The sequence below is a fragment of the Carcharhinus amblyrhynchos genome, chromosome 4, assembly GCF_965287045.1.
Source record: "Carcharhinus amblyrhynchos chromosome 4, sCarAmb.v2.hapA, whole genome shotgun sequence".
Classification (NCBI taxonomy): domain Eukaryota; kingdom Metazoa; phylum Chordata; class Chondrichthyes; order Carcharhiniformes; family Carcharhinidae; genus Carcharhinus; species Carcharhinus amblyrhynchos.
In genome coordinates, this window is record NC_137327.1 from 12,034,588 (window position 1) to 12,055,930 (window position 21,343).

General features: G+C 42.7%; 1 protein-coding gene and 2 pseudogenes across 1 annotated transcript; all 3 read right to left on the minus strand.

Moving 5' to 3' along the window:
• Positions 1–12,242: 12,242 nt before the first annotated feature.
• LOC145342504 (uncharacterized) lies at positions 12,243–13,247 on the minus strand. The gene has a single exon (XM_080188067.1). The coding sequence runs from the start codon at positions 13,245–13,247 to the stop codon at positions 12,243–12,245; it is 1,005 nt and encodes a 334-aa protein (XP_080044193.1).
• Positions 13,248–15,310: 2,063 nt separating this feature from the next.
• On the minus strand, positions 15,311–16,315 carry LOC145341732 (uncharacterized; annotated as a pseudogene).
• Positions 16,316–18,960: 2,645 nt separating this feature from the next.
• LOC145342505 (uncharacterized) lies at positions 18,961–20,035 on the minus strand (annotated as a pseudogene).
• Between the last annotated feature and the right edge of the window lie 1,308 nt (positions 20,036–21,343).

Genomic DNA, 21,343 nt, shown 5'->3' on the forward strand with positions numbered 1-21,343 from the left:
TGGGTTTTTGCGATTCATGCACAAGGACCCCCAGGTCCCTCTGCATGGTAGCGTGCTGCAGCTTTTTGCCTTTTAAATAATAATCCCTCCTATTATTTCTACCAAAGTGGATAACCTCACACTTGCTAACATTATGCTCCATTGGCTGGGTCCTCATCCACTCACTCAGCCTATCCAGATTTCTCTGCAGACTTTCTGCACCTTCCACGCAATTTACTTTTCCACTCATCTTCGTGTCATCAGCAAATTTCGTTACCCTACACTCAGCCCCCTCCTCCAGGTCATAAATGGTAAACAGTCGAGGCTCCAGCACCGATCCCTGCAGCACTCCACTAGTCACCAACTGCCAACCAGAATAGCACCCATTGATTCCAACTCTCTGCCTCCTATTAGACAGCCAATCCTCTATCCACACTAACACCTTACCCCCAACTCCGTGCACCCTAACCTTTTGCAGCAACCTTTCCAGCTTGGTAAACATTCACTGTATTCACTCTATAGAAAGGACATCCTTCCTGAGATAAGGACACTAAAACTGTACATACTTCTCCAGTTTGACCTCATCAACACCCTCTACAATTGCAGCAAAACGTCCCTATCCCTATACTTAAATCCTCTCATTATGAAGACCAACATACCATTTGCCTTCTTCACTGCCTGCTGTACCTGTGCCCTTACTTTCAGAGACTAATGCACAAGGGCACCATGGTATTGCTGAGTATCCACCTCTCAAAATTTATGCCCATTCAAGTAATAATAGGAAGACATTATTATGAAAGTGGGTAACAGATTTATCCACATTATACTGCATCTGCCATGTATATGCCCACACACTCACTCAGTATGTCACTTAATGGGTTGTTAAGTACTTGAAATGTCTGATAATGAAAAGCACTATATAAATTCTTTTCTAGAAGTATTTTAGTAGCATTTTCTATTCTACTTTGATTAAAAAACCTCAATAAAAAGCAAAATACTGTGGATGCTGGAATCTGAAACAGAAACTTTACAGCACTTTCTGTTTTTGTTGAAAAACCTCTTGTTCACTGTGAACTTGACCTGCTGTCTTCACCAGTATTTGCACCAAATGATTAGGTCAAGTTTATAAAAGGTTAGGTTGAAGGTGTGAAATTTTTCTGTCCGGTTTGCCTGAAGCTCTTGCAAGTTATGTGTTTCTTGGCAAAATTCTTTCTGGAGATGTTAATCTCCTACTGGCGTATGATTCCTTTAGAACATAAGAAATAGGAGCCATCTAGCCCTTCGAGCCTGCCCCACCATTTAATAAGATCATGGCTGATCTGAAGTGGATCAGTTCCACTTTCCCGCTTTCTCCCCATAACCCTTAATTCCCTTGTTTATCAGAAATCTATCTACCTGTGACTTAAATATATTCAACGAGGTAGCCTCCACCACTTCAAAGGGCAGAGAATTCCAGAGATTCACCACCCTTTGAGTGAAGGAGTTTCTCCTCAACTCCGTTCTAAACTACCTTCCCCTTATTTTGAGGACAAGTTTAGATAACAGTATTCAGTTAATCTAGTCAGAACAATTGTTCTTGCAAGTTTTCAAGTTGCGTTGTTAGGTTATCCAATAACTGGCTTGTTTCACATGGGGCCAAAACTTGGCTTGTTTAACATCACGTACATATATCGATAGCGATCTATATCTAATTCCAAATGTGGAAACTCTAGCCAAATTCTATTTCCCCAACTCCAGGGACTGAGATTCATTTGTAGCATTCCTACTGACTCAATGGTTAAATTAACTCAAACCAGGCACCTTTCTAGCTATTCCATGGACAAATTTAAGCTGATGGAAGAGTATGGTTCCAGTCTTGTTCTGATTTGAGACAGCAAATTTTTTTGAGATTTATATGATGCTCCTATTGTCTATATTCAATTGGCTCAGTTGGCTGGACAGCTGGTTCACAATGCAATGTGACGCCAACAGAGCAGGTTCAATTCCCGTACCGGCTGTCTTCTCATCTTTGCTTAAATCACCACCAGTCACCTCTGAAGTCTGACAACTTTACCTTTATTCACTTCTCCGCAGTGTCTCAGCTGAAGACCAGACATGAACTAATGTTATAAATGTGGATCTAAATGACATCAAAGGGATTTCCCTCAGTACATTAGCAGCAGATGTTTATTTAACAAATCTCAGCAAAGATCAATCCCAGTAAGAAGGATGCACCATCAGTGGCTAAATAAAGAGGTTAAAGATTGTATCAAATTGAAAGGGATACTGTACTAATCAAGTTGGTCAGAAATATACCATTACGAATAGGTAGGAGCAGCACAGTGGTTAGCACTGCTGTCTCACAGCGCCAGGGACCAGAGTGCAATTCCTGGCTTGGGTCACTGTCTGTACGGAGTCTGCACGTTCTCCTCGGTTTTGCGTGGTTTTTCGCCAGTTGCTCCGGTTTCCTCCCACAGTCCAAAAATGTGCGGGTTGGGTGGATTGGTTGTGCTAAATTGCCCCTTAGGATCAGGGGGACTAGCTAGGGTAAATGTATGGGGATAGTGTCTGAGTAGGGATTGTGGTTGGTGCACACTCTGGGTTGAATGGCTTCCTTCTGTAGTGTGGGGATTCTACGAAGATTGTTCAAATTTCAAGATCCAGCAAAGAGTGTCTTAGAAAGATGAGGGATAAAGTTGAGAACAACAATGTTAATCAGTAATATATGAACAGGTAATAACAGGTAATGAACAGGTGCATGAATCGCAAAAACCCAGCTTGCAGGTGCAGCAGGTGGTCAGGAAGGCGAATGGGATGCTGGCCTTCATAGCGAGGGGGATTGAATATAAAAGTAGGGAGGTCTTGCTGCAGCTGTATAGGGCATTGGTGAGGCCGCAGCTGGAGTACTGTGTGCAGTTTTGGGCGCCGCACCTGCGCAAGGATATTTTGGCCCTGGAGGGAGTGCAGAGGAGGTTTACTAGGCTGATACCGGAGTTGAGGGGATTGAGCTATGAGGAGAGGCTGAATAAACTAGGCTTGTACTCGTTAGAGTTTAGAAGAATGAGGGGAGATCTCATTGAGACGTATAAGATGATGAATGGGATGGATAGGATAGAGGTGGAGAGACTCTTCCCGCTCAAAAAAGACAGTAGGACTAGGGGGCACAGCCTCAAGATAAAGGGGAGGCGGTTTAGAACGGAGTTGAGGAGGAACTTCTTCACTCAAAGGGTGGTGAATCTCTGGAATTCTCTGCCCGTTGAAGTGGTGGAGGCTGCCTCGCTAAATATTTTTAAGAAGCGGGTTGATGGGTTTTTGATAAGAGAAGGGATTAAGGGTTATGGGGAGAGGGCGGGAAAGTGGAACTGAGCCACGACAGATCAGCCATGATCTTATTGAATGGCGGGGCAGGCTCGAAGGGCTAGATGGCCTACTCCTGCTCCTATTTCTTATGTTCTTATGTTCTAAAAGTTTCCGCAAGTATTTAAACATGAAAGGAATAAAGCTTTTATTGAAGCAGGATCCAAAGAAGTTTCATTTACAACTGCTTTTTGATTTGACTTATTATTGTCACATGTATTAATATACAATTAGTATTGTTTCTTGCATGCTATACAGACAAAGCATTCCATTCCTAGAGAAGGAAAGTAGAGTTTGAAGTTTATTATTGCCACAAATAGACTCACATTAACACTGCAATGAAGTTACTGTGAAAATCCGCTAGTTGCCACACTCCAGATCCTGTTCAGGTACATTGAGGGAGAATTTAGCATGGCTAACGGACCTACTCAGGATGTCTTTCAGATTGTGGGAGGAAACTGGAGCACCTGGAGGAAACCCGTGCAGACATGAGGAAAACATGTGGACTCCGCACAGACAGTAACCCAAGCTGGGGATTGAACCCAGGTCCCTGGCACTGTGAAACAGCAGTACTAACCACTGTGCCGCCCATGGGGTGCAGAATGTAGTGTTACAGTCATAGCTAGGATATAGAGATGGCAGCAGGAAAGAAGCTGTTCTTGATTCGGTTGGTACATGATTCTCAGACCTTTGTATTTTTTCCTCAAAGGAAGATGGTGGAAGAGAGAATATCCAGGGTGTGTGGGATCCTTAGTTATGCTGGCTGCTTTGCCGAGGCAACAGGAAGTGTGGACAGAGTCGATGGATGGGAGCCTGGTTTGAGTGATGGACTGGGCTTTGTTCATGACCCTGTGTAGTTTCTTGCAGTCTTGGTCAGAGCAGGAGCCACACCAAGCTGTGATACAACCAGAAGGCATGCTTTCTATAGTGCATCTGTTGGTGGGAGTTTTACTAACAGTCCTGGCTTGAGACAATTCACATCTCTTTTAACTTGTGCTTAACCCTCTCTCCACTCGCATTGTCTGTACCTGTAAAGTACAGATTACCTAAGACTCGCATTCCAACCATTATCTTGCAATTGAATCTGTGTCTATATACGCCCTGTTTGTGAACCCAATTCTCCATTTACCTGATGAAGGAGCAGCACTCCAAAAGCTCAAACTACCAAATAAACCTGTTGGACTTTAACCTGGTATTGTGAGAATTCTTACTGTTCAAGAAAGGAGGGAAACAATCAAAGCAGGAAATGACAGAATAGGCAGCTTAACATCTGTCATAGGGAAATTGCTAGAACGCATTATTAAGGTGATAGCAGGATACTTAAACCATGTGATCAGTCAGTCAACATGACGGTGCAAAAGTGAAACATTTAATTTGATTTTTTGAGGGAGTAATAGCAACATGAATAAAGGCAATCTAGTCGATGGGCCCTCGGATTTCCAAAATGCGTTTGGTAAGATGCCACATCCAATGGTTCCTCCATACGATAACAGCACGTGATGTAGGGTGCAATCCATCCGCATGGATAAAGGATTAGTTAGCTAACAAAAAGCAGAGTAGGAATAAATGTTTTTTTCAGGTTGGCAAGATGTAACTAATGGAGCATCACAAGGATCGCTGCTGAGGGCTCACAGGAATCATTCTGATCAAGGGCCAAATGTATGGTAGCTAAATTAGTCAGTAACATCAAGATGGGTAGGACATTAAGTTGTCAAGAGGAGATGGAGAGTCTGCAAAGGGACATAGACAGGTTAAATGAATTGTCCTAAATTTGGCAGATGATTATAATATGGGAAAATAGGAACTTGTCCACTGTGACTGGAAGAATGGAAAAGCAGTGTACTATTTAAATGGGAAGATTGCAAAATTCTGTGCTTGAGGGATCCTGTTAACTTCTTGTGATTCATGTGCCAGGTTATCATGCGGGTAGAGCAAGCGATTAGGAAGGCAAGTGGAATGTTGATGTTTATTGAAAGTTGAAAGGAATATTAAAGTGTAGGGACGTTTTATTGCAGCTGTACAGAGCATTGGTGAAACCACATCCAGAGCACCATGTATGGTTTTGGTAGTCTTATTTGAAATAAATACAATTGTGTTAGATGCAGTGCAGAAAGGGTTCACTCAACTCATTCCTGGGATGAAGGGCTTATTCTACAGATTCTATAGGTTGGGCCTATATCTATAGGTGTTAGAAGAAAGCTGGTCTTATTGAAACATGTAAGATCCTGAGGGGACTTGATAGGGTGGATACATGGAGGATCATAGAATCTACAGTGCAGAAGGAGGCCATTTGGCCCATTGATCCTGCACTGACAACAATCCCACCCAGGTCCTATCCCTGTAACCCCACATATTTACACTCCAAATCCCCTGGCTCTAAGGGACAATTGAACATGAGCAATTAACTTAACCCACAATTTCTGGTGTGTGGGAGGAAATCAGAGCACCCGGAGGAAACCCATGCAGACACGGGGAGAACATGCAAACTCCACACAGACAGGGACCTGAGGCCGGAATTGAACCCAGGTCCCTGGCACTGTGAGGCAGCAGTGCTAACCACTATGCCACTGTACCACCCTCTCGTGTTTCCTTTGTGGGGGAGACTAGAACTAGGAAACACAGTTTAAAAATAAGATGTTTTCCACCTTTTAAGGTAGAGATGGAGATGTTTTTTTCTCAGGGTTGTTCATAAGTCAAATTCTCTTCTCTCCAGGGAGCAGTAGAGGCGGGGCCATTGAATTTATTCTAGGCAGCGTTGGGCAGATTCTTTGACGGACCAGGGAGTCCGTTGTGTATGGGGAGAGACGAGAATGTGGAGACCACAACCAAGATCAGCCACAGCCTTAGAGTGACAGATCAGGCGTGAAGGGCTCCTTGTAATAACTGCTCCTCTGTTACTCTGTATCATGAGCCTATGAAGCTCCATCTGGTGGTAGAAAAATATAGCTTCAGACATAATTCAGAACAATGCACAAATAGCATTTGGAGTTTGTATAGAAAATGTAATGCGTTTATAGATTTGAGTACTGAAGTCAAAAGTGCAATTGTATAAGTTGTGGTGAAACCTAGAACATTGTGTTTCCTTATCTAAGGAAGGATGTGTTTGCCACAGAGCAATTGCCACAAAGTCCACCGGACTAATCCCTGGGATAGCAGGATTGCCTTATGAGGAGAGATAGAAGTCTTGTATTCTCCAAGAGTTTCAAAGAATGAGAGGTGCTCTCGTTGAAACAAAAAAACCCTTCAAGGCCATGACCTGGTGAAGATGGATAGGATGTTTCCCTGGCTGGTGAGTCCAGCATCAGGGACAAAGCTTCAGAATAAGGGATTTGGGACGCAGATGAGGAGGAATTTCCTCAGAGGACGGTGAATCTTTGGAATCCCCAGTCCTAGAAAAGCTCAAGGCATGTTCAAGATAGAAATTGATAGATTTTGTTTGGATACAAATGACATCAAAGGATATGGGGACGGTGAGGGAAAGTGGTGCAGAGATGGATCAGCCATGATCTGTTTGCATCGTGGAGCAGGTCCAGTGGTTAGCCTAGTTCACTTATTTCCTGTGTACTCCAATCCCCTTAGTAGAGCTTGTGTAAAAATGGTTGAATTGATGCAAAATGTATATCTGAAAGAGTGGGTGTTAAATATAGATTGGGAGAGTCGAATTAGTCACAGTACAACAAAGGAGGAATTTTTGGAGTGTATACTGGATGGTTTTCTGGATCAAAACATTGAGGAACTAACAAGGGAACAGGCTATCTTGTGCAACTGGGCATTGCGCAATGAGAGTTGGCCATCTGGGACAAGTGACCATAATATGGTAGAATTTTCTGTCAAGATGGATAGTGATGTAATTGATTCTGAGACCAGGGTTCTGAATGTCAGTAAAGGTAACTATGATGGTATGAGGCACGAATTGGACTGGGAAACATTACTGAAAGGAAAATCAATGGACAGGCAATGGCAGGCATTTAAAGAATGAATAGGTGAACTCCAGGAATTGTCTATTCCGGTTTGGCACAAGAATGATAAGGAAATTGAGGCCAATCCATGGCTTACAAGGGAAATTAGAGATCGTATTAGATTCAAGGAAGAAGCATACAAATTGGCAAGAAAAAGCAACAGGCCTGAGGATTGGGAACAGTTTAAAATTCAGCAAAGGGGGAACCAAGGGATTGATTAAGAAGGGAAAAATAGATTACGAAAGTAAGCTAGTGAGGAACATAGGAACTTTTACTGTCAGTTTTTATAGATACGTAAAGAGAAAAAGATTGACGAAAATGAATGTAGGTCCCTTACAGTCAGAAACGGGAGAATCATAACGGGGAATTTAAAAAATGGCTGAGGAATTAAATTTGTACTTTGCTTCTACCTTCACAAAGGAAGAGATGAATAAAGTACCAGAAGTTCTGAGAGAAACAAGTATCAGTGAGGAGCTGAAGGAAATCGGCATTAGTAGAGAAACTGTTTGGGGGAAAATGATGGGATTAAAGGTGGATAAATCTCCAAGGCCTGATAATCTTCATCCCAGCATATTAAAGAAGTGGCCCTGGAAATAGTAGATCCATTGATCATTTTTCAAAATTCTTTAGACTCTAGAATAGTTCTTACAGATTGGCGCGTAGCTAATGTAGACCCACTATTCACAAAGGGAGGTAGAGAGAAAACAGGAACTATAGACCAATGAGCCTAACATTGGGTACTAGGGAAGTTGCTAGAGTCCATTATCAAGGATTTTATAACACAGTATTTGGAAGGCAGTGGTGTAATCAGACAAAGTCAGCATGGATTTACAAAGGGGAAATCATCCTTGACAAATCTATTGGAATTCTTTTAAGGATGTAATTAGTAGAGTTAATTTAGTTAATTTGGTTTATTTAGACTTTCAGAAGGCTTACGATAAGGTCTCTCATAAGAGACTACTATGTAAAATTAAAGCACATGGGATTGCAGGTAATATCTTGAGATGATAGAAAGCTGGTTAGGAGATGAGAAGCAAAGAGTTGGCATGAATAGGTCTTTTTCTGATTGGCAGTGACTAGTGGTGTTCCACAGGGATTTGTGCTGGGACCCCAACTATTCACATTGTATATTAATGATTTGGAAGAGGGAACTAAATGTATTATCTCCAAATTTGCAGATACAAAGTCAAGTGGGAAGGTGAGCTGTGAGGAGGATTCGGAGATGCTTCAATGTGATTTGGACAGGCTGAGTGTGTGGGCAGTTGCATGGCAGATACAGTATAATGTGGATAAATGTGAGGTTATCCACTTTGGTAGCAATAATAGGAAGACAGAATATTACTTGAATGGATGTAAATTGAGAGAAGTGGACACTCAGCGAGACCTTGGTGTCCTTGTGCATCAATCACAAAGTAAGTGGGCAGGTCCAGCAGGCAAGAAAGAAAGCAAATGGTATGGTGGCCTTCATAGTGAGAGGATTTGAGTATTGGAATAGAGATGTGTTACTGCAATTATATAGTGCATTGGTGAGGCCACATCTGGAGTATTGTGTGCAGTTTTAGTGTCCTTATCTGAGGAAGGATGCCCTTGCTATAAAGAGTGTGCAGCGAAAGTTTACCAGGCTGATCTCTTGGATGGCAGGTCTGTCATATGAGGAAAGAATAAGTTGGTTAGAATTATATTCACTGGAACTTAGAGTGAGAGGGGATCTCATAGAAACTTATAAAATTCTAATAGGGTTAGACAGGGTAGATTCAGAAAGAATGTTCCCAGTGGCGCAGGAATCCAGAACTAGGGGTCATAGTTTGAGGATAAGGGATAAATGCTTTAGAACTGAGGTGAGGAGAAATTTCTTCACGCAGAGGATGGTGAGCGTGTGGAATTCGCCACCGCAGAGAATAGTTGAGGCCAAAATGTTGTATGATTTCAAGAAGCAATTAGATATAGCTCTTGGGGCTAAAGAAATCAAGGGGTATGGGACCGGGGAAGGGGGGATCAGGATATTGAATTTGATGATCAGTCATGATCATAATGGCAGAGCAGGATCAAAGGGCTAATTGGCTACTGCTGCTTCTAGTTTCTAAATAGAGTCTAACGTCTGGGTCTGCAAGTGCTGGTCTTGTGGGGGAAGAGAAAGACTGTATGTGGGAGGATGACCATCAGGAGAATTTTGACACAAATGATATGTTTGCTCTATTTGAAATAAACAGATATATATTAAAATTGCTTAAAATTAATCAGTTTTAATATAAATATTCTAAATTTTCCAGGGGTGCTTGTTTGGACTATTCTCCCCTCTTTCAAATCCCCTCCTCCACTGCCCAATATGCAGCATCAATTCCATTCTTGGAATCTTTATTATTTCTTCAGGCTTTCATGTTCTCCTAACAAGTGTCAGAAGAATAGCTTTCAAATTGTCGCTCTGTTTCAGTATAGTGCAATGTGCAGAATCCAGTGCGTTAGAGTATAACTTTATGCCTGTGATTTAATCATGCGGCTACCTCTTAAACTCCAACTATATTAACGTGCAGAGGTGCCTATCCTTTGGGAACCCCTATAGTCTCTGATTTTATACCAAACATGGGTGTGATGAACAAAGAGGAAAGTGAACGATAAATAGCTTTTCTTTACATCCATGAAATATAAGACTTGTAGAACACATCCGGAGGTAAGCTTCTTGTTTTCATCTTCAATGTAGTCCAAGGTATCATTTTGAATATTCCATGATTCTGCATTGTTTTTCCAAAGGCGTGCGATGTTTCTACGGAAGAACTGTTGTGGTTATTGTTTAAATCAACACTGGTAAAATATACGAACCGCTATGTGCTATAGTAAGGAGTCTCTCAACACCAGGTTAAAGTCCGACAGGTTTATTTGGAATCACAAGCTTTCAGAGTGCTGCTCCTTCATGAAGTGAATGGTCCATTCATCTGATGAAGGAGCAGCGCTCCAAAAGCTTGTGATTCCAAATAGACCTGTCGGACTTTAACCTGGTGTTCTGAGACTTCTCACTGTGCCCAGCCCTGTCCAACGCTGGCATCTCCACATTGTGTTTGGATGTAACACAATCCATATTCCGTTGATGTGTGTTGATTCCAGATTATCTCAACTCTAGGTAGGAAAATGGGATACTTGAAATCCTCAAGTTACAAGCCACTTAATCAACATTGCTGTTCGGATGATCTCGATCAGTTTGTGTTGACTTCCAATATTAGACTGTTGTCTGAAAACTTCTTTTACGTGTTATGACCTCCTTCCTCAGTAACACTTCTAGATGAAAGTTCAGGAAGCTTATAGTGACTGTAATTTCTTTGTTAGAATATCTGTGCTTATTAACATCATGCACAGATATTCTTATCGGTAAACAACATGGACTAAGTGTAATAGAATTAGATCATGTCTAGGTTTGGATCAGGAAATATTATCCAGAGTTGCTAGTCCTGATAGTTGAACAGTGATTTCCCTAAAAATGTAATTGTGGGGGGGGGGCGGCATGGTGTCACAGTAGTTAGCACTGCAGCCTCACAGCGCTAGGGACCCAGGTTCAAATCCAGCCTTGGGTGACTATTGTATTGAGTTTGCACATTCTTACTGGGTCTGCATGGGTTTCATCCAGGAGATTAGGTTTCCTCCCACAGTCCAAAGATGTGCACCTGCCATGTCATAACATTCAACGCCAAATGCTGGCAGATGGGAGGTCAGGTTTTTCTAATGTGTTGGTGCGGACTTGATGGGCCAAAATGCCTCTTCTGCGCTGTATGATTCTATGTGGGGGTTAGATTGATTGGCCATGCTAAATTGACCATAAGTGTCCCAAGATGTGCAGCTTAAGGAGATTAGCAGGGTAAATACATGGGGTTACGGAGATGGGGGTGAGGGGTAAGCCTGGTAAGGTGCTCTGTTAGAGAGTTGGTGCAGACTCAATGGGCCAAATAGCCTCCTTCTGCACTGTCGGGATTCATGGAGAGCTGTTGAGGATTGCGATCAAATGTGATGGACACTCAACTGTGTAGGTTCACACGTGAATAGTGACTATTTTGGGGTGACGTGTTTGGGTAGAATAGTGTTTATGCAGGGATGATTCAGCACTTTCATGGAGGGAAGGAGGATATATAGTTTTGTCTCCGTGTTCAGTTGGAATTTCATGCTACAACTTAGCAAAACCCTAGAGAATTGGTTTAAATTCTACCCCAACAGATTGGCAATCCTTTTTGTGAATGATTTTGTTTATAATAAATTGTATATCAGGCTTATTCTAAATGCAATAAAACCAGAAATTACTGGAAAGATACAGCAGGTCTGGCAGCATCTGCGGAGAGAGAGAGAGAGAAATAGAGTTGATACTTCGAACCTTTTCTGAAGAAGTCATCCTGATTCAAGATGCTAACTGTGTTTCTCTCTCCATGGGCTGCTGAGTCTTTCTAGCATTTTCTGGTTTTATTTTGGATTTGCAGCATCTGCATAATTTTGCGTTTATTAAACTAGATGAAATTACAAAGTTATCTTGCATTTGTTGTTTTTATCCGACGCTGAAATTAAATCATTGACACGAGACATACAATGTGTTATGGATATTATAATTTAAGATCTGTAGGTGCATTGAAGGATAACATTGACTAATGTCCTGTAATATTAGATTCCTTTTTTATATAAATTACAGAAACATTTATCACTATGCAAGTGTGAATATCGCTATCCAAATAAATCTTTGCATCTTTGCTGTTCTCTAATAAATTGTGTGCTATATTTCTAGATTGCTACATGCCTTTCTGTGTGACACCACAATAGCCCATCCAGTCCCATGTGGCCTGAGGATCAATGAAAGGTCTGTACTGAGTTAACTAATCTCAGCCAGGAAGAGGGGGGGTGGGGGTGGGGGATTGGGGGGGAGTGGGGAACACCATAATCTGTCTCGACAGCCATTACTGTGGAAGTGGGGAGGGTAAACAGGAAAAAAAACTCAGAAGTCTATAGGAATTTATGTGGCAGTATGGAGATTGGTATACTGGTTGCTGTCAACCGTGGTGGCCCAGGCTGTGAGATCACGGGGAGAATATCTCTCCCTGCAACATTCTTTTGTCTTATTCTACTTGACTGCTTATTGCTTGGGGCACTCTGACTGAAAGTAGATTTACCAAAGTCATCTTGCTTTGTCTGCTGTTTTACTGTTTTGGGGGGCTGCACCCTTACACTGTGGCACTCCATTGCTCTAGACACTGGGGCACCATTGATGGCCAGGTTCTCATGGCCTGGCATCAAAGGATATTGCCAGCACCAATGATTCATGGTGTTTAGGAAGGGAATCCTTGTCAATCCAACAGGAACAGAGGTTTCTGCCTTTTGGATCTTGCTGACCTGTAACATGGCCATATTACAAGCATGGGCTCTAATGCACAAATTGTCTTTGTTGTCATTGTGCTTTGACACTGCACTCACAGTTTGCAGATCTCGGCTGCCATTTTGTATGCCCAAACAAAACGTTCGCCCTGTTTTGAGACCTGAGACAAGCATTTCGCCATTGGTCCTTTTTACAGGCAGCAGCACAGAGCAGTCTTTTTTCACTGGGGTCTGTTGATTGGGGTTGTGGGTAATTTCGGACTCGGATTCCTGAGATGGGTTGGCATCAGTCTCAGCCTTGTTATCTTGGACGTGGATTTCTTGAGTCGCTTCGCTTGCGTGCCACTGCGAAGGCGTGGTGCTGTACTGCTGCAGCTTTGTTTGTGAAACTGGAATTGTTCTCTCTGCGAAGGAGCTAGTATTCTTCCCTGTGAAAATAGGCAATGTTGTACTGTTGGATGCTTTGGACGAAGGACCAGATTGGTCAACATCTTGGACACTTTTCCTTTCGGAGGTGGGCACTATTTCTCCACAGAACACACAGTGGATGCCATTTTTCTCCTCTTCCCTTGATTTCTTTAACTTCTTCAAAGTATGGGAGGAGGAATGGGAGTTATCCCTCCTCCAGCCATGCATCTATAAAAAAAGGAAACCTTTTAAAATTATGTTAGCCAAGGTGGCAAATGACTATCGCCTAAAGAAAGTTTCTTTACTTCATTTTCCACATGCATGAATAAGTAATGAGAAAGTAGGCGAGTACAACTTTGTCTTTTAAAAAGCATTTAGACAGTTACATGGGTAAGATGGGTGTATGGGGATATGGGCCAAATGTGGGCAATTGGGACTAGCATGGTGATTTAAACAAAAGGGTGGCATGGACAAGTAGGGCCACTGTTTCCATGCTGTAAACTTCTATGATCTCAATATTGTTCAGCGTCTAATCACATGTAACCATTGTTCCAAGTTGCCATTTAATGGAATTTAAATTAGATAACCAACTTCTTCCATTTAGAACCAATTTGTAATAAATCATGGACCACAATTCATTCCATTTTAATATCATGGCATGTTTTCCAGTTACATGGAGAGAGTTTGTGAATCTCTGCAGAATAATGTCACATATTACACATTGGGTAAGGACAGCCTCCATTAGCCTGAACAGCTGGTATTTATAAATGTAAAACTGAGTAAAGAAATCTTACGATCTTCAGCTCTTCCTAGACACCACAAGCTTTGGCTTGTGAGGCGGCACAGTGCCCCAGTGGTTAGCACTGCTGTCTCACGGCACAAGAGACCCAGGTTAGATTCCTGGCTTGTGGAGTCTGCACTTTCTCCCCATGTCTGTGTGGGTTTCCTCCAGGTGCTCCGGTTTCCTCCCACAGTCTGAAAGACATGCTGGTTAGGTGCATTGGCCATGCTAACTTCTCCCTGAATATACCCAACAAGTGCCGGCGTGTGGTGACTCAGGGATTTTCACAGTAACTTCACTGCAGTGTTAATGTAAGCCTACTTGTGACTAATAAATAATTTTGAAATGAAACTTTCTTGGCATTGGTGACAGCATGGAATCATACAACATTGAAATGAGACCATTCAGTCCAACATGCTTCTGCTAGCTCTTCAGAAAGAACTGTGTAATTTGTCCCACTTCCCTGCTCTTTTTCCATTCCCATTTCTTCTGAAAGCTACTGTTGAATCGGCTGGTGAGGATTGTGAACAAATGCGATGGACGCTCAACTGTTTTGGTTCACACGTGAATAGTGACTATTTTGGGTGACGTGTTTGGGTAGAATAGTGTTTATGCAGGGATGATTCAGCACTTTCATGGAGGGAAGGAGGATATATAGTTTTGTCTCCGTGTTCAGTTGGAATTTCATGCTACAACTTAGCAAAACCCTAGAGAATTGGTTTAAATTCTACCCCAACAGATTGGCAATCCTTTTTGTGAATGATTTTGTTTATAATAAATCTTATATCAGGCTTATTCTAAATGCAATAAAACCAGAAATTCCTGGAAAGATACAGCAGGTCTGGCAGCACCTGCGGAGAGAGAGAGAGAGAGAAATAGAGTTGATACTTCAAATCTTTTCTGAAGAAGTCATCCTGATTCAAGATGCTAACTGTGTTTCTCTCTCCATGGACTGCTGAGTCTTTCTAGCGTTTTCTGCTTTTATTTTGGATTTGCAGTATCTGCATAATTTTGCGTTTATTAAATGAGATGAAATTATAAAGTTATCTTTTGTTTTCGTCCGACGCTGAAATTAAATCATTGACACGAGACATACAATGCATTATGGATATTATAATTTAAGATCTGTAGGTGCATTGAAGGATAACATTGACTAACGTCCTGTAATATTAGATTCCTTTTTTATATAAATTACAAAAACATTTATCACTATGCAAGTGTGAATATCGCTATCCAAATAAATCTTTGCATCTTTGCTGTTCTCTAATAAATTGTGTGCTACATTTCTAGATTGCTACATGCCTTTGTGTGTGACACCACAATAGCCCATCCAGTCCCATGTGGCCTGAGGATCAAAGAAAGGTCTGTACTGAGTTAACTAATCTCAGCCAGGAAGAGGGGGGTGGGGGTGGGGGTGGGGGATTGGGGGGGAGTGGGGAACACCATAATCTGTCTCGACAGCCATTACTGTGGAAGTGGGGAGGGTAAACAGGAAAAAAAACTCAGAAGTCTATAGGAATTTATGTGGCAGTATGGAGATTGGTATACTGGTTGCTGTCAACCGTGGTGGCCCAGGCTGTGAGATCACGGGGAGAATATCTCTCCCTGCAACATTCTTTTGTCTTATTCTACTTGACTGCTTATTGCTTGGGGCACTCTGACTGAAAGTAGATTTACCAAAGTCATCCTGCTTTGTCTGCTGTTTTACTGTTTTGGGGGGCTGCACCCTTACACTGTGGCACTCCATTGCTCTAGACACTGGGGCACCATTGATGGCCAGGTTCTCATGGCCTGGCATCAAAGACTATTGCCAGCACCAATGATTCATGGTGTTTAGGAAGGGAATCCTTGTCAATCCAACAGGAACTGAGGTTTCTGCCTTTTGGATCTTGCTGACCTGTAACATGGCCATATTACAAGCATGGGCTCTAATGCACAAATTGTCTTTGTTGTCATTGTGCTTTGACACTGCACTCACAGTTTGCAGATCTTGGCTGCCATTTTGTATGCCCAAACAAAACGTTCGCCCTGTTTTGAGACCTGAGACAAGCATTTCGCCATTGGTCCTTTTTGCAGGCAGCAGCACAGAGCAGTCTTTTTTCACTGGGGTCTGTTGATTGGGGTTGTGGGTAATTTCGGACTCGGATTCCTGAGATGGGTTGGCATCAGTCTCAGCCTTGTTATCTTGGACGTGGATTTCTTGAGTCGCTTCGCTTGCGTGCCACTGCGAAGGCGTGGTGCTGTACTGCTGCAGCTTTGTTTGTGAAACTGGAATTGTTCTCTCTGCGAAGGAGCTAGTATTCTTCCCTGTGAAAATAGGCAATGTTGTACTGTTGGATGCTTTGGACGAAGGACCAGACTGGTCAACATCTTGGACACTTTTCCTTTCGGAGGTGGGCACCATTTCTGCACAGGACACACAGGGGCTCCCATTTTTGTCCTCTTTCCTTGATTTCTTTAACTTCTTCAAAGTATGGGAGGAGGAATGGGAGTTATCCCTTCTCCAGCCACGCATCTATAAAAAAAGGAAACCTTTTAAAATTATGTTAGCCAAGGTGGCAAATGACTATAGCCTAAAGAAAGTTTCTTTACTTCATTTTCCACATGCATGAATAAGTAATGAGAAAGTAGGCGAGTACAACTTTGTCTTTTAAAAAGCATTTAGACAGTTACATGGGTAAGATGGGTATATAGGGATTTGGGCCAAATATGGGCAATTGGGTCTAGCATGGTGATTTAAACAAAAGGGTGGCATGGACAAGTAGGGCCACTGTTTCCATGCTGTAAACTTCTATGATCTCAATATTGTTCAGTGTCTAATCACATGTAACCATTGTTCCAAGTTGCCATTTAATGGAACTTAAGTTAGATAACCGACTTCTTCCATTTAGAACCAATTTGTAATAAATCATGGACCACAATTCATTCCATTTTAATATCATGGCATGTTTTCCAGTTACATGGAGAGAGTTTGTGAATCTCTGCAGAATAATGTCACATATTACACATTGGGTAAGGACAGCCTCCATTAGCCTGAACAGCTGGTATTTATAAAACTGAGTAAAGAAATCTTACGATCTTCAGCCCTTCCTAGACACCACAAGCTTTGGCTTGTGAGGCGGCACAGTGCCCCAGTGGTTAGCACTGCTGTCTCACGGCACAAGAGACCCAGGTTAGATTCCTGGCTTGTGGAGTCTGCACTTTCTCCCCATGTCTGTGTGGGTTTCCTCCAGGTGCTCCAGTTTCCTCCCACAGTCTGAAAGACATGCTGGTTAGGTGCATTGGCCATGCTAACTTCTCCCTGAATATACCCAACAAGTGCCGGAGTGTGGTGACTCAGGGATTTTCACAGTAACTTCACTGCAGTGTTAATGTAAGCCTACTTGTGACTAATAAATAATTTTGAAATGAAACTTTCTTGGCATTGGTGACAGCATGGAATCATACAACATTGAAATGAGACCATTCAGTCCAACATGCTTGTGCTAGCTCATTAGCAGGTGCAGCAGGTGGTCAGGAAGGCGAATGGGATGCTGGCCTTCATAGCGAGGGGGATTGAATATAAAAGTAGGGAGGTCTTGCTGCGGCTGTATAGGGCATTGGTGAGGCCGCAGCTGGAGTACTGTGTGCAGTTTTGGGCGTCGTACTTACGCAAGGATATTTTGGCCTTGGAGGGAGTGCAGAGGAGGTTTACTAGGCTGATGCCGGAGTTGAGGGGGTTGAGCTATGAGGAGAGGCTGAATAAACTAGGCTTGTACTCGTTAGAGTTTAGAAGAATGAGGGGTGATCTCATTGTGACGTATAAGATGATGAATGGGATGGATAGGATAGAGGTGGAGAGATTCTTCCCGCTCAGAAAGGACAGTAGGACTAGGGGGCACAGCCTCAAGATAAAGGGGGGTCGGTTTAGAATGGAGTTGAGGAAGAACTTCTTCACTCAAAGGGTGGTGAATCTCTGGAATTCTCTGCCCGTTGAAGTGGTGGAGGCTGCCTCGCTAAATATTTTTAAGACGCGGGTTGATGGATTTTTGATAAGAGAGGGGATTAAGGGTTATGGGGAGAGGGCGGGAATGTGGAACTGAGCCACGACAGATCAGCCATGATCTTATTGAATGGCGGGGCAGGCTCGAAGGGCCAGATGGCCTACTCCTGCTCCTATTTCTTATGTTCTTATGTTCTTAACTGTGTAATTTGTCCCACTGCCCTGCTCTTTCTCCATTCCCATTTCTTCTGAAAGCTACTATTGAATCGGCTGGTGAGGATTGTGAACAAATGTGATGGACACTCAACTGTGTAGGTTCACACGTGAATAGTGACTATTTTGGGGTGACGTGTTTGGGTAGAATAGTGTTTATGCAGGGATGATTCAGCACTTTCATGGAGGGAAGGAGGATATATAGTTTTGTCTCCGTGTTCAGTTGGAATTTCATGCTACAACTTAGCAAAACCCTAGAGAATTGGTTTAAATTCTACCCCAACAGATTGGCAAACCTTTTCGTGAATGATTTTGTTTATAATAAATCTTATATCAGACTTATTCTAAATGCAATAAAACCAGAAAATACTGGAAAGGTACAGCAGGTCTGGCAGCATCTGCGGAGAGAGAGAGAGAGAGAAATAGAGTTGATACTTCAAACCTTTTCTGAAGAAGTCATCCTGATTCGAGATGCTAACTGTGTTTCTCTCTCCATGGACTGCTGAGTCTTTCTAGCATTTTCTGGTTTTATTTTGGATTTGCAGCATCTGCATAATTTTGCGTTTATTAAACGAGATGAAATTACAAAGTTATCTTTTGTTGTTTTCATCCGACGCTGAAATTAAATCATTGACACCAGACATACAATGTGTTATGGATATTATAATTTAAGATCTGTAGGTGCATTGAAGGATAACATTGACTAACGTCCTGTAATATTAAATTCCTTTTTTATATGAATTTACAGAAACATTTATCACTATGCAAGTGTGAATATCGCTATCCAAATAAATCTTTGCATCTTTGCTGTTCTCTAATAAATTGTGTGCTATATTTCTAGATTGCTACATGCCTTTCTGTGTGACACCACAATAGCCCATCCAGTCCCATGTGGCCTGAGGATCAATGAAAGGTCTGTACTGAGTTAACTAATCTCAGCCAGGAAGAGGGGGGGTGGGGGTGGGGACACCATAATCTGTCTCGACAGCCATTACTGTGGAAGTGGGGAGGGTAAACAGGAAAAAAACTCAGAAGTCTATAGGAATTTATGTGGCAGTATGGAGATTGGTATACTGGTTGCTGTCAACAGTAGTGAGCCAGGCTGTGAGATCACGGGGAGAATATCTCTCCCTGCAACATTCTTTTGTCTTATTCTACTTGACTGCTTATTGCTTGGGGCACTCTGACTGAAAGTAGATTTACCAAAGTCATCTTGCTTTGTCTGCTGTTTTACTGTTTTGGGGGCTGCACCCTTACACTGTGGCACTCCATTGCTCTAGACACTGGGGCACCATTGATGGCCAGGTTCTCATGGCCTGGCATCAAAGACTATTGCCAGCACCAACGATTCATGGTGTTTAGGAAGGGAATCCTTGTCAATCCAACAGGAACAGAGGTTTCTGCCTTTTGGATCTTGCTGACCTGTAACATGGCCACATTACAAGCATGGGCTCTAATGCACAAATTGTCTTTGTTGTCATTGTGCTTTGACACTGCACTCACAGTTTGCAGATCTCGGCTGCCATTTTGTATGCCCAAGCAAAACGTTCGCCCTGTTTTGAGACCTGAGACAAGCATTTTGCCATTGGTCCTTTTTGCAGGCAGCAGCACAGAGCAGTCTTTTTTCACTGGGGTCTGTTGATCGGGGTTGTGGGTAATTTCGGACTCGGATTCCTGAGATGGGTTGGCATCAGTCTCAGCCTTGTTATCTTGGACATGGATTTCTTGAGTCGCTTCGCTTGAGTGCCACTGCGAAGGCGTGGTGCTGTACTGCTGCAGCTTTGTTTGTGAAACTGGAATTGTTCTCTCTGCGAAGGAGCTAGTATTCTTCCCTGTGAAAATAGGCAATGTTGTACTGTTGGATGCTTTGGATGAAGGACCAGACTGGTCAACATCTTGGACACTTTTCCTTTCGGAGGTGGGCACTATTTCTGCACAGAACACACAGTGGCTCCCATTTTTCTCCTCTTCCCTTGATTTCTTTAACTTCTTCAAAGTATGGGAGGAGGAATGGGAGTTATCCCTCCTCCAGCCATGCATCTATAAAAAAAGGAAACCTTTTAAAATTATGTTAGCCAAGGTGGCAAATGACTATCGCCTAAAGAAAGTTTCTTTACTTCATTTTCCACATGCATGAATAAGTAATGAGAAAGTAGGCGAGTACAGCTTTGTCTTTTAAAAAGCATTTAGACAGTTACATGGGTAAGATGGGTATATAGGGATATGGGCCAAATATGGGCAATTGGGACTAGCATGGTGATTTAAACAAAAGGGTGGCATGGACAAGTAGGGCCACTGTTTCCATGCTGTAAACTTCTATGATCTCAATATTGTTCAGTGTCTAATCACATGTAATCATTGTTCCAAGTTGCCATTTATTGGAACTTAAGTTAGATAACCGACTTCTTCCATTTAGAACCAATTTGTAATAAATCATGGACCACAATTCATTGCATTTTAATATCAGGTGTGGAAAGTCTGCAGAGGGATCCAGATAGGCTGAGCGAGTGGGCGAGGACCTGGCAGATGGAGTACAATGTTAGCAAGTGTGAGGTTATCCACTTTGGCAGGAATAATAGTAGGAGGGATTACTATTTAAAGGGCGAAAAGCTGCAGCATGCTACAGTGCAGAGGGACCTGGGGGTCCTTGTGCATGAATCGCAAAATCCCAGTCTGCAGGTGCAGCAGGTGATCAAAAAGGCGAATGGGATGCTGGCCTTTATAGCGAGGGGGATAGAATATAAAAGCAGGGAGGTCTTGCTGCAACTGTACAGCACACTGGTGAGGCCGCAGCTGGAGTACTGTGTGCAGTTTTGGTCGCCGCACTTGCGCAAGGATATTTTGGCCTTGGAGGGAGTGCAGAGGAGGTTCACTTGGCTGATACCGGAGATGAGGGGGTTGGACTATGAAGAGAGGCTGAATAGACTGGGTCTGTACTCATTGAAGTTTAGAAGGATGAGGGGGGATCTTATAGAGGCGTATAAGATGACGAAGGGGATGGATAGGGTAGAGGTAGAGCGATTCTTCCCGCTCAGAAAGGACAGCAGGACTAGAGGGCACAGCCTCAAGATAAGGGGGGTCAGTTTAGAACGGAGTTGAGGAGGAACTTCTTCACTCAAAGGGTGGTGAATCTCTGGAATTCTCTGCCCGTCCAAGTGGTGGAGGCTACCTCGCTAAATATAATTAAGACATGGGTAGATAGATTTTTTGGTAGGCAGGGGAATTGGGGGTTATGGGGAGAAAGCGGGAAAGTGGAACTGAGCCACTTCAGATCAGCCATGATCTTATTGAATGGCGGGGCAGGCTCAAAGGGCTAGATGGCCTACTCCTGCTCCTATTTCTTATGTT